Source organism: Anopheles arabiensis, chromosome 3, assembly GCF_016920715.1.
Source record: "Anopheles arabiensis isolate DONGOLA chromosome 3, AaraD3, whole genome shotgun sequence".
In the NCBI taxonomy this organism is placed as follows: Eukaryota; Metazoa; Arthropoda; class Insecta; order Diptera; family Culicidae; genus Anopheles; species Anopheles arabiensis.
In genome coordinates, this window is record NC_053518.1 from 51,525,133 (window position 1) to 51,539,176 (window position 14,044).

General features: G+C 38.5%; 2 protein-coding genes across 3 annotated transcripts in view; one reads left to right on the plus strand and one right to left on the minus strand.

Annotated features, from left to right (window-relative positions):
- LOC120901741 (protein Malvolio) overlaps positions 1-9,621 on the minus strand; it is an 80,201-nt gene extending 70,580 nt beyond the window's left edge. The window contains exon 1 of one of the 2 annotated variants that reach the window (XM_040309908.1): positions 9,105-9,621. In XM_040309908.1, coding sequence (XP_040165842.1) covers positions 9,105-9,302 — 198 coding nt within the window. In that variant the 5' untranslated portion in view covers positions 9,303-9,621. The remainder of the gene's footprint in view (positions 1-9,104) is intronic. The other variant, XM_040309909.1, reaches the window with a different exon arrangement.
- A 1,673-nt stretch (positions 9,622-11,294) lies between these two features.
- On the plus strand, positions 11,295-14,044 carry LOC120902939 (ER degradation-enhancing alpha-mannosidase-like protein 2). The gene is made up of 2 exons (XM_040312036.1): positions 11,295-11,594; positions 11,669-14,044. Exons 1-2 carry the CDS (start codon positions 11,425-11,427, stop codon positions 13,914-13,916), a joined length of 2,418 nt encoding a protein of 805 aa, XP_040167970.1. The 5' UTR covers positions 11,295-11,424; the 3' UTR covers positions 13,917-14,044.

The window sequence follows — 14,044 nt, forward strand, 5'->3', positions numbered from 1 at the left end:
GAAACTGGTTGTCAATTCTCTCACAGTCATCTCTCACCTGCAGTCTGGGTTTTATGTAGAAGCCCCAAATAGACCGTGCCGACATACGCAGGACTAACTAGGACGTACGACTATCCTGCTATGGGGGGTAATCCAAAAGTCATTGAAAGCCAACCCCATAAGTGGTACAGGCAGGCCTTGACCGACAACGGTTGTTGAGCAAAAAAAAAGAAGAAGAATCTCACGGTGTATGTAGAAACGGTCTCACACGAAGCGTAAACTTTGGCGTAAACTGCACACTAAAAAAATTTCACGACCTCGGTTAAAAAAACTGCCTAAATCCGTCGGCTCTTTCGATTCTTGCTGTTATGTCAGTTGAAAAATCCCAGTAGCCGAAAATCAGTACCATTTAAAACTGAAATATCAGTTAAATAAATATTTGAACCGAAACTCGGCAACACAACATGTCGAGCACATACGTTAACACTGCTGTCACTGAGATAATCCGTCAAAATAACCGAGATTTCAGCTTTACTACTTGGATTGGCCGAGGCTCGGTATTCTATCTGTCATTCGCCATTCTGTTAATCTCGTGCTAATGAAACGAAAACCTTTCGGAGTGATGTTGTGAAGTAAAATAAAAAATGTAAAAAAAAGTGAAAATGAGTCTCTCAGCGTAAAAAAACGAGAATCAGTAGCGTGCGATCGTGCACAGGTATGGAGCGGGGTTGGGGCTAGGAAACTCCATCAGCGCACGCAACCGGTGCTCTTCAGAGCGTCGCTCGGAGCAGTCCCTATTCAAGGATCAGATGTGGAAGCTAATCCGGTTGGTTCAACCTTTGCCAGACCGTTCAAACTTCCAGGATTCATTTCCGGTCACCTACACGAGGTAAGTATCAACACTCGATCACATGAAATCTAAAAAGGGTTCACTCAGACTTGTTTCACTCTGCCCGCTTTACAGAACCGTGCCTGTACCAGTGCCCGCTCCTTGTCTGGCTCATTTTCCTGTACCGGTACCACATCCAAACGCTGTACCCCATCCGGCGGTTGAATCGGCGCCTGTCCCAACGCTTTCCATCACATCAAAAAACCCATTTGATTGATACGCAAATAAAATCACTAAAATAAAAATAAAATGTTTTTATATTTAGCCGAAATCTCGATTTGCTCTAACCGAAAATCTCGGTTAAACGTAAACGTCAAAACAAAATGACATTAACCGAGATGTCGGCAACAGAAATTTAACCGAGATCTTTGCCGAGATCTCAGTTGTGCAGATCTCGGCAAAAATTAACCGAGATTCGGCAAAAATTTTTAAGAGTGTGGATTTCAGCTGTTCTTTTATCTTTTGACAGGAAGTTTACACTCTCCTATACAAATCAAGTACAAATCGTATTACACGTACGAGAGGCATTTTTGAGCCAAAGCAAGGTGAATTTAAAAATATCAGGTGGTGGAATCTAGTGCATTTTGACAATTCGTCACTTGATGTAAGGTCCCCAGGATTCAAACTTTGTGTACATTAATTAAATTTGTTCATATAATTTATCTACCCCATTTTTTCGATGAAATATTCTTTAAAAATATATTTTGGACTTTGCGAGTTCTTATTAAATCATAGATTAAAGTGTGTTATTTTGTGTTATTCCGTGAATTTATTCTATAATTCATTATATTTTCAACATTTTTAATGATAAAAACTAAGAAATCATATTTTTTTCAATTTTCACATTAATTCCTCATTATCTACGAGCCGCATGGACAATTTACGTGAGATTAGAACTCTTACTCACATGATTTTAAATTTCGTGCATAAACAAATCATCAAATCTTTTGTTAATATATCTAATTTTTTCGATAAAATCAGTAGACACACAAAAATGCACGTAATAACAAAGAAGTCTGTTCTATTTGCTAAGCTTTGTGAGCGGAAACCAATGGTTAACGGTTTTAAAATGACGTAAAGTCCCTCAACTATGGCGACCCCTCAAAGGCCCTTATCCACCACCTGATATTTTTAACCTTTAAGTTTTCAACCGGATACCCGGGTATTTTTTTCAACTTCGAACTGCAATAACTTTTGATTCATTGCTTTTATTGACCTGAAATTTTCCGTAGCCTCCCAACTTTAAATTTATGATTTTTTGGTGCGTAAGTTGTAATTTTAAACAGCCTGTAAGTATTTTATTTAGAATGTTTTTTAACTTTACCACGTAAGTTGGCAACCAGCATACCCGGGTATTAGATACATTTTGTATGGAGAATGACGTTTCTCTTCTTCTTCTTTTCGTATCGTGCTTATTTTCGAGTCAAATTCAAGCGATTCCAAATTTCAATTTCACTGTTATTTTCATAATAAAATGAAAAAACTTAACGAATAAATGAAATAGAAGAGAATATATGGTCGGCATTACTTGCTTACAGCATTAAAATATAGAATTAATATTGTATTTGTATAGAATTGTTATTGAATTGTATACATTGTTTACCTATGAAAATCCTTATTTTTTGCATCAAAACGGGTGGAATACCCGGGTATGCCGGTTGCCAACTTACGTGTGTAAATTTGGTTGCCAACTCTACGGTGAATCCATCTTGAGCCAAAGTCTTAGTTTGACAGATAAATGCCAATTGAGAAATGACAGTATTTTTCTCCATCTAATAAAACATCCTAGATGGCCAAACCGATTTTGTCTAATACTGTACCTCGTTCCTATACAGTCCTTGGTTCTTACATAAGCCTTGGTCGGAGGTGCGATTTCGTCGTCCGGCGTTATCTGTTAAATCCCATATAAAAATTTGACAAGCCTTCCGATAAAATCCCCAAGCGCCTCAGATTAAGCTTCAACGACTGTAAAATCGAATATCCATAGAAAAAAAAACCGAAAGCTCCATAGCTTCATTGATTTGCTCAATACATGGCGTATTACAACTTATCACTATATTGCTGTCCTTTTCTTGCAATGTTGTTTCTACAAATTTCATCTAATCATGACATATATAGCCTTCTAACTTTCCGAGCAAAAATCTTTATGAATGGTCGTGTGGTCAGATACGTGAGTATCAACACCAACGACCATTACTCTAATCTCACATGCTTCAGTGCTGGTGGTTCCCATTGGAGTTTTGTATTTAAACAATCGTATCGCCGTTCTAGTTCTAGCAATGCATAACTTCAATGCAAAACCATACAAAAGTACAGAGGGAATGAGAAAGCTCAAAAAGCGATGAAGCTCCCACTGCACAATGGGCATTTGCCGGGATGAAATTCAAAACATCAACTTTGTAATAGCGCAATTCCAAAACATTGGTTTTAATACTTAGAGTTAAACTAAGAAAAATATCAAAATTGCCAATACTGGCACTGCCAATTATGATGGGAATCACACATCTAGTTTTGCAACAAACCAATAATGTAGCGGGTTACAAGACCGCACCAAACCGTCCCACACAAACACCGTTTAATGGGTACAATGGAAATACAGCAAGTAGCAATGACCTATTTGCACCGAACGAAATAGCCCCAATTGTGGGAGAAGTGTTTAACCGATTACAAAAATGTAAATCAAAACAAGACGTTATCACAGCGATCTTCGAAGTAGTCAGCAAATTTTGTTTCTCCCGATGATTGATTCAAGTGAGAAGATTAGAGTCGTAAACTGGAATGCAAATAGCATTCTTAATAAAAAAAAAACAGAGCTAGCCAATTTTTTGAAGTTGAACAACATTCACATCATGACCGTTACAGAAAAATTCTCAAAACCAGAGATTAATTTTTGTGTCAATAATTATGCTATACATAGAGCTGATAGAACTACAAGTGCAAAAGGAGGGGTTGCAATTTTAGTTAGAAAAGATATCGCTCACCATAGAGTAAACACGCCTGTGCTTAGAGTAATGGAAGCAGTGCAAATCGCAGTAAAAACTGAGGATGGTAACAACATTAGGCTAACGGATGCATACCATCCTGGTTCAAACAAAAACTACAAAGATTTCAGCAATGACATTGCCGTCATGACTCGATATCAAAGCAGTTATGTTATATGTGGAGACTTTAACGCCCATCACAGATTTTGGAATTGCTGCAAAACAAACTCTTCAGGAAAAATCCTTTTTGATCTGATGCAAAAATGTTCCTTTTCCGTGCATTACCCTGACTCACCAACGTTCTATCCTTCCGATTCGAAACGACTACCGTCTACTTTGGATTTGATTCTCTCTAATAATCTCATGATATCTCGACTCCTAAAACCTTAACTAACTTAACCTACGATCACCTACCAACAATTTTCAAAATTAAAAAAAAGTGCACCATGCTTTAAGCCACCACACAGTGTTTATAATTATGCAGCAGCAAATTGGGTAACATTTAAAAATCATATAAATGATAAATTAAATCTGCCTTATATCAATCATAATTCTAGAGTTACTCATAGGCAAATAGACAATATAATTACTAAACTAAACTTAACCTTCATTACAGCACACAATTTGGCTGTCCCTACTATTATTCCAGGTCAATACAACTTGATTATTCCCGAAGACATTCTAAAATTAATCAAAATTCGTAACATGTATCGTCAAAAATGGCAAAGACATAGAAGAAATAGAGAATTTAAAAGAATTTATTATGGCCTGTGCAATTTCATTAAACTTAAACTTAATAACCTACGGAATTCTAATTGGAATATGAATTTAATTGAAATCAACAGATATAAAGATAAAAATAGGTTGTGGAAATTTGTTAGAATTATAAAAAAAAACAAAAAATATACCATCCCTTCACTACAGTTAGAAAACAAAACACTAACGAGTGCGCAAGAGAAATGCGAAGCACTAAAAGAGAAATTTGAAAACGCCCATAAAATTACTTTCAACTTGAATAGCCCGATAGAACGAAAAGTGCTATCAGTAAATCGAACTTTTTTAAATAGGCAAAACATAAATAATCTCACTCATGACAGCTTGGTAAAACCCATTGAAATCAAACGGTTACTTAAAATACTCAAAACCAAAAAATCAGTCGGTCTCGATAATGTAAATAACCGTACATTAAAAAGATTACCTAACAAAGCCATTGTTTATGTGACAATAATTTTTAATAGCTGTCTGAGGCTTGGATATTTCCCAGAAATATGGAAAAAATCGAAAATAATGACAATATCTAAACCCGGTAAAGATTCAACAAAATCAGAAAACTATAGACCAATCAGTTTACTCAACTGCACAGGAAAGATATTCGAAAAAATAGTATCATCACGGCTTCGCTCGTTTACTGATGAACATAACATCATCCCTAAATACCAATTCGGCTTTCGGCCTTCCATGTCAACTACACATCAAATAGATAGATTAAAACAACAGCTTCTAAAAAATCGATCAACAAGGAAATCAACCAGCCTAGTATTACTTGATGGTGAAAAAGCCTTTGATGCCTTTGAGCGAGACCTCCCCTTCCTCCATTCGTCATCCATCAATTTTTCTCCGCGCACTCACACATCTACACGCGCAGCTGTTCGTATGGCAACACGTGAGATGCGTGACATGCTTTCTCGCCCATCACGAAGGATTTGCTTCGAAAGAGTTCGGTTTGGTTGGTTGGGCTGTCCCTCTCATGTTAGTGGTAAAGATAGAATCGTATGCAATCGGCTCTGTATTCATTCGGGCGTAGGCAGGCCCGTGGGCGCCGTTTGTACGCAGACAACCAGTCCGCTTTGAACAGTTCGCTCCACCTCGTCTCATGTCAGTAAAAACTGACTTCTCGCAAACATAGTACTCGACGGCCCCCGCGTTCGTTCGATCACATTACAGGAACATTACAGTATATTTTAAAATGGTTTATACTTTACAAACAACAAATAAAAGAAAAACACATTCAAAATTAATAAAACTAATCAAAGTACCCTTAAAACACTATTTTATGTAGCGCCACTTGGTGGTATGGATGCGAACTACATATAAAATAATAATTTAATTTAAAGTAATTTAATATCATAAAACTTGACCTTGAATATCATAAAAACTAACAATTTCTGCAAAAATAATTTTATCCCGAAATTTGTTCTAAACTGCCCATTGTGCACTGGTTTGATATCCCACAAACAGATGGCGCCACCAGCTTTTTGCTATTTTTAGAATGCATGAGTCGTTTGCCGTCGGCTAAACGAAGTCTTTCTATATTCCGTTTAGGTTGAGAGCTTGAGCCGTTTAGAACCCGTTTAGTGGTCGTTTAGTGGATTTGTGGCACTTGGATCGCATGCGAAAAAGCGTTGCCACTGCCCTGAACACGTTCACCCCGGCGCTGATTTTCACACACTTTCCGTTCCGCCGGCATCTTGAACGCAACCAGAAGACTTAGACCCAGAAATATATGTAGAAAAAATGAGTTTTTTTGCTATAATTTCAAAACTACTCTGTTCATCAATACAGTTGTGTGCAGGATGAGTTTTTTTTTCAACCGTGGGTGGGTAGAGAACAGTCGTGCGCAATGTTTGTGTTTCCCTAGCAAATGATCAAAGGCACGTCCCAGGGCCTGCCACCGGCATACGAGGAAGTTCCGTGGCAAGCTCTGGGGCCTGGCAGCCTGCTGAACCTGTTAACCGCGGTCGGTATTTTAAGTGTGTTTGACTTACGCAGAAATTCAAGATAGGCGGTTTCTTCTTTTATCTACAACACCATTTGCGGACTAGTTTTAGAGTGCCCAGGAAGCTAGACTCTGAAGCCGAACCCCGATACAACCCCCTTAAGAGACGAAGAAGAATAAATAATTCCTTCGGCTTGCAGAGCGAATTGGCAAATAAAAGAAACAAACATACATTTATTACTGCTTGCAGGGTGGCCACTCGAATCAGGATTTTAAATTCCCGGTTTTTTCCCGGTTTTCCCGGATTTTTTTGGAGTTTTCCCGGTACACCATGCTTCGCCTGCCGGTTTTATCGATACTTCAATTCCAAATTAGTATGTCATAGGTTTTCAAAAATCGTTATCTAGAAGATGGTAAGTAAACACGGGCATTACGGGAAAGGTGGACACTTGTCATTAAAACTGGATAAAAGTTATTAGTGAATTATTCAACAATATAATATCCAATCTGGAGGTGTGACAACACATTTGAGAACCATTTTTGGCATGATTTCTATCAAATTTGTACAAACCAAATTTCAATCGTGCACTCGTTTGTGGATCAAATTTGGCTACTATGGATCTTAAGCTATTTAAATATGAATTTCTGTATATTTTCTGAAGTTTAATATGAGCAAAATACTGATGAAACAATGAAAAAAAAGCTTTACGAATATTGCCTTTTGGTGGTTTAGCATCATGACAATAACGTGTAAAGACCCCGTGGCATAGATATTTTTCATCTGCTATCAATTGTTGATTAACAGATGTCATCACACAACCTTAAAAAAGGTAAACCGGAAGTCATGGACCAACCAGCCACTGGAGAAAGCATACATATCTGCAAAGAACGGATTTTCGGTTAAACAGCAGCCATGCATTATGCTGTTACTCGCACGACGCTAATGATGCATCTCACGAATAGATGCAGGAGATTTCAGTGGGTTTTTCTTAATTTTGGGACACTTTCTTGAATATGTTTTACGGGAAGTGTACTTTATGTGATAATAAAACAAAGTAGTAACGATCGAACTGCAGAAGCGACGCCACCTCAATCATCAGTGCCAGCCAGTGTGGGAACCCAGTCACCCGGGCGGAATGAAGCTACAGGCCCGGAACCAAAATGCAAAATGCCAATGTACAGGCGATGTGTGATTGGGTAACCTTAAAATTGCTAAAAAGGACAAAAATTATCAGTTATGTTCAAAAATTGGGATCACCCACTAAATCCACCGTTAAATTCGACATGACCGCAACTTCACGAGAGATGAATAACAAAAGACGAGTGCAAGGTAGATCAAATAGGCACACCATACCCGAAATATGCAAGAACCGATATCGGTGAATGTAAGTATTGCACCAGTGCGAACGAGAAGTATAGTACATCTATTGAGTACCATATGTGAGAAACGGAAAATGTTGTCCTTACACATTAGTGTGATGTTGCTGGCCTGTGGTAAGGTAACGGTTAGAACCTCACCGCATGCGATTTTGCCGCATGAGGCAAGAAAAGAGTTTTCTCAATTTTCTAGCTTTTCAAGGTATTATTATGATATTTTGTTGTTTCTTTATAAAGATAATCATTATTTTATATGATTTTAGACATTTGACATCTGAAACAAAATCGCATGCAACGATGCGGCAATATCAAATGATTTTGATTTTGCCGCATCGCCACATGCGGCAGATTCGCAAGTGCTGTCATTGCCGTTAAATCCCATACAAAAGCTTGCGGCAAAATCGCATGCGGCTAGGTTCTGACCGCTGCCTAAGTTGGGAACAATATACAAAACATCCCATTACAGTGGAGCGCCGTTTATCCGGGTACCTTTTATCCGGCTTTCCGTTTATCCGTGCTGTTGAGAAATTACAGTTCAATACAAAGGTGACATTGCGTTATGAGGAGGATATTTAAAAAAGTGGTTATAAGAGCACATTATCATAACAAAAAACACTATAATTCATGGCAAATTACAAATATTATCATGGAAGAAACATGAAGTAAATAAAAACTGGGTTATTTTTATCAAAAAATAGGAATTCTTTAAAGAACTAATCAGAAATTGGTGATTAAATAAATTATTTGACTCATTATCCGTGTTATTCGCTTATCCGGTCGAGGTCAAGTCCCGAAAAGCCCGGATAAACGGCGCTTCACTGTAATTGAAAACGCACTTAGTACGTTGGTTAACGGTGATAGCCAAAGTTTGTGATAATTTCCCGGTTTTTTTGGAGAATTTCCCGGGTTTTCCCGGTTTTTCCAGGAAAAATAAAATTCCCGGCTAATTCCCGGTTTTCCCGGTTGAGAGGCCACCCTGTGCTTGTGAAACTATGAAAGCATGAGAATTATCATCCTAAAATTTCCGCATGGGTTCCGGACGCCCTCTAAAATGTTAGTTTATTTAATATTGTTTCTTGCCAAACATTTTATTATTGTTAAAATTGAGGATACATAACGATAATAAATTATGACAGTAAATTTCGATTCGCATATTGCTTACCGTTTCAGTTGTAAGTGTGACACACTCTCCTCCGTAAAATAAACCTGAGGCGTTGTTCAAGGAAGAATCTTCTGATGGTTCTATTAAGCTGTTGCTTGAATTCGGAGTTGTAGTTGCCGAGGATGTTTGGCTTGCTGATTTATTCACTGCTTCAGCATTTCGTGCAGATTCAAACGAAGAGGGCTCGTTGAGGCTCATTATTTTAAACAACTACTACAGCAAACCACAGAAATCCTACCCTTATCTATACTACCCTGATATCAGCAAAATACCAGTCACGCAACGACGGCAATTAAGAAAAGCAACCACAGTGTTATAACTTGGCATAACATTTGCCGACGAACTTAAATACCGTGTTAAGTTGCTAATTTTCGTGCACTTGTTGATGCCTTACGATTATATCATTCTTCAAAGCAATGGAAATATTCTACGAACTAAAAAGACAAAAATCACACGCTGAACTTATCAGCACTTAATAACAAACAAAATACCAACGACAGCTGATCGGCGGACACATATACAGGTATTCCCCGACATACGCTCTTACCGTCCAAATAGACATACAGCGACAACGTCGCGCGCGACAACTTCGCGCGCGGCAAAAAGTAGTTCAATTTTACAAACAGAGCTACTCGTCGCGCGTGACAATTTTGCTTCATCCTAAATAATCGAATTATCTAGTTTTTTTTACAAGCCAGATTAATTCCAAACACAAAAAATTAGATTTGAACACATTTTAACCTATTTTTGTGTGTTTTCAAATATAAAACAAGTTGGTTGACTGAGTCAAATGAGCTACTTTGATCTACACAGAGTGACATTTTGAGCTATTTTTCGTCGCGCGCGGCGTTGTCGCTGTACGTCTAACTGAACGGTTACCGATCAAATAGACATAGAGCGGCAACGTCGCGCGCGACGAAAAATAGCTCTAAATTTCACTAGGTGTAGATCAAAGTAGCTCATTCTACTCAGTCAACCAACTTGTTTTTTATTTGAAAACAGACAAAAATAGGTTAAAATGTGTTCAAATCTATTTTTTGCGTTTGGCACTAATCTGGCTTGTAAAAAAACTAGATAATTCGATTATTTAGGATGAAGCAAAATTGTCGCGCGCGACGAGTAGCTCTGTTTGTAAAATTGAGCTTCTTTTTGCCGCGCGCGACGTTGCCGCTCTATGTCTATTTGATCGTTAACCGTTCAAATAGACATAGAGCGGCAACGTCACAAGTGACGAACAATTGCTCAAAATTTCATTCCGTGCAAAGTGGGTAGAAAGGAGGTGTCGTCATGTAGAACAATTGGGCATCGCGGCTTTAGAAAAAAGCACAAAACCAGGATCGACGGCAGTTGTCAAATGCGATGAATGTTGCTGGTATTTAGATATGATATATGAATTGTTTTCGTTTAATACATATTTTTTTAGCTTTAAAAATTCGTATTTTGCATCCACACATAAATCGACATTTTACACGTTATAATGTAGCTGCTGCCTGTAAACAAATATCGACGGCTGTTGTCAAACCGAATCTCAAAATGGCAACATGCCAAACGCTAAGAAGACACCTCCTCTATATTCCACCTTGATTCCGTGCAAGCAGCTGCATTATAACGTGTAAAATGTCGATTTATGGAGTGTGGATGCAAAATACGAATTTTTAATGCTAAAAAAATGTTTATTAAACGAAAACAATTCATATATCATATCCAAATACCAGCAACATTCGTCGCATTTGACAACTGCCATCGATCCTGGTTTTGCGCTTTTTTCTAAAGCCGCGATGCCCAATTGTTCTACATGACGACACCTCCTTTCTACCCACTTTGATTCCGTGTATATCAAAGTATCTCAATTGACTAAGGCAAACAACTTGTTTTTTATTTGAAAACACACAAAAATAAGTTAAAATGTGTTCAAATTTATTTTTTTGCGTTTGGCATTAATCTGGCTTGAAAACAAAGTAGATAATTCGATTGTTTAGGATGAAGCAAAAATGTCGCGCGAGACGAGTAGCTCTGTTTGTAAAATTGAGCTACTTTTTGCCGCGCACGAAGTCGTCGCGCGCGACGTTGTCGCTGTATGTCTATTTGGACGGTAAAACACCTTCCAACCCTTTAATCTTTTGACAGTAAGTTTACGCTCTCCCATACAAATCAAGCGTAAACTTTTTGAGTGTACGCCTCGTGTGGCGTCCTTATAACCAGGCTGTCAAAGGGCCCTGATTAATGTAAACAAATAGGTACATTTGTACATTGGTTGATCTCGATTTTTTACATTATTTATAGTTTCTTGTGAATTGATTCTTCCTCGTTATTGAATGAAATGCAACTACCAAAAGAAAAACATTTTACTCGAAAAATAATTTGTTCTAAGCGTCCTCCGCGGGCACTGGTGGTTTTGGTGTGGTGTTGTACAACTGGGTTGATTTTCCGATTAGTCTCCGAAGCACATGGATTACGAAAGTTTTCATCATCGGATATGTACCGCATGCGGTAAGATTTTCTTGTTTAAAAAAGTGGATAATTAACTGGAAAAAAATACTCGAAATCATTGTATCCTTTTGCAGAGAAAAAGTTCGCCAAATGTTTCAGCATGCCTACGACGGCTATCTACAATACGCTGCCCCGTACGACGAATTGCGTCCATTATCATGCGATGGTATCGACACTTGGGGTAGTTATTCATTGACATTGATCGATGCTCTGGATACATTAGCAGTCATGGGTAATTACACAGAGTTTGGACGCGTGGTACAGATGCTGCAAGGTCGATCATTTGATGCAGATATTAACGTTTCGGTATTCGAGACCAATATTCGTATTATTGGGGGTCTGCTTTCTGCCCACCTGCTTTCTAATCACGCCGATTTAAAATCAATGGGGCTCGTAGAACCTGGATGGCCTTGCCAAGGACCTCTCCTAGACATCGCTGAGGAAGTTGCACAACGTTTGCTTCCTGCATTTGATACCGCTACTGGTATGCCGTATGGGACAGTAAATCTACGACACGGTGTACCGTATGGAGAAACAACCGTTACATGCACAGCCGGCATCGGAACATTTATACTGGAATTTGGAACCCTCAGCAGACTTACGGGGAATCCTGTCTATGAAGACGTGGCTATGAATGCTTTGTCTGCATTGTACAAACACCGATCACCGATAGGACTATATGGAAATCATATCGATGTACAAACAGGTCGGTGGATAGCACAGGATGCAGGTATTGGAGCTGGAGTGGACTCTTATTTCGAATATTTGGTCAAGGGCTCAATTTTATTGGAAAACCCTGCTTTGATGGCGACTTTTTTCGAAAGTAAGGCATCGATTGATCGTTACCTTAAACGAGAGGATTGGTATGTTTGGGTGAGTATGAGCAAAGGTCAGCTCACCTTACCTGTGTTTCAATCGCTAGAGGCATACTGGCCAGGCTTATTGACTTTGTATGGCAATACTAAGGAAGCCCTAAAGGTACTACACAACTACCAAACTGTGTGGCGGCAGTATGGGTTTCTTCCAGAGTTTTATAATATTCCTACAGGAGAAGCAGGTGCAAATCGGGAAAATTATCCTTTGCGACCAGAGTTAATCGAATCTGTTATGTATCTTTATCGCGCAACAAGCGATCCATTTTTACTACAGGTAGGTGAAAATATACTGGAAAGTATAGAGCATAGTGCGAAGACGCCTTGCGGCTATGCGACTATACGGAACGTTCTGACCCATCAACAGGAGGATCGAATGGAATCGTTCTTTTTAGCAGAAACCACAAAATATCTTTACCTACTATTCGATCCGAATAATGTTTTGCATAATGATGGAAGCATTGGTAATGTCGTAAAAACAATATTGAACGATGGCGTCACAAAGGAACACAAATGTGTGGTAGGTGCCGGGGGATACATTTTCAACACGGAAGCCCATCCAATGGATCCTACTGCCCTTCGCTGTTGTGAAGCAAGACATATCAATATTTTTGCTAACGCGCTTGTCGAAAATCAAATGAATAAAAAAGAACGTAGAGGCAAACTGCTTTTTGCAAAAGGTCAACAATACTTGCCCAACACAAAGAATAGACAAGATAAAAAAAATGAATGGATGATTACAGAACCTAAAGAGCCACCAAAAATGACTGTTGTTAAGGTTGAATTAAAAGGGGGAGAAAAGATGGCTACCACAAAATTACCTATCAACACGATAAATCGAGAAATAGAGGAAACTGAGAGCGTTTCGAGAGGAATTAAAACAAAAAATATGTACTCAAGCGATTCTATATCAAAAACGAATCATATGAAGTCAATCAAAGAACAATTTTCACAGTCATTCAAAGACGAAATCAATCATGCAACCGCTTTTTCGCTTTTGCCTGTGGATAAAGCTACAACGAACGCTGCCTCTTCGAATAAAGCGAAGAGCAGCAGTACAAAAAAAGTGTCGGAAATATTGTTGATGAAAAAATCGGAGGAAGAATTTACACCTGTAACAGTACAATCTTATAGTACCACAAGATACTCCGCTTCAACTAAAGACAAGAATGGAAACGAGGAGGACACACCGATGGCAACGATGCTTAAACTTGTACAAAGCATGTTTCATACCACTGCCAACCTTGCCCAAAAACGATCTGTATTCGACCTTGAAAATTTCTATCAACAAGTAGTGAATAATCGCTTATTGAATGATGAAAGTGGAAATTTTAACATTTCGGGGATGTCTTCACCATCTTATAACAAAGAGAAAATACTTAACGGATTGCTCACGTGTCGTTCACAACCCTTTCTACAAAGGCTCACTCTCATCGGAGAATTCTATTGAAGGGTATTGCATACCCTGCGAAGATAAGAAGATATAATACGGGAATAAAAATAAAGTAATACGGGAGGTCCCCGAGAAAAACTGTTAACGGGGACCGAAAACGGCCGCAAAATACCGCGTATCTCGAA

What these genes read in the sequence shown, in the direction of transcription:
- LOC120902939 (XM_040312036.1), top strand. Translation starts at nt 11,425, where the DNA reads ATGCAACTACCAAAAGAAAAACATTTTACTCGAAAAATAATTTGTTCT. An exon ending in TCGGATATGTACCGCATGCG is followed by an intron (nt 11,595 to 11,668) that starts GTAAGATTTTCT and finishes ATCCTTTTGCAG; the next exon opens with AGAAAAAGTTCGCCAAATGT.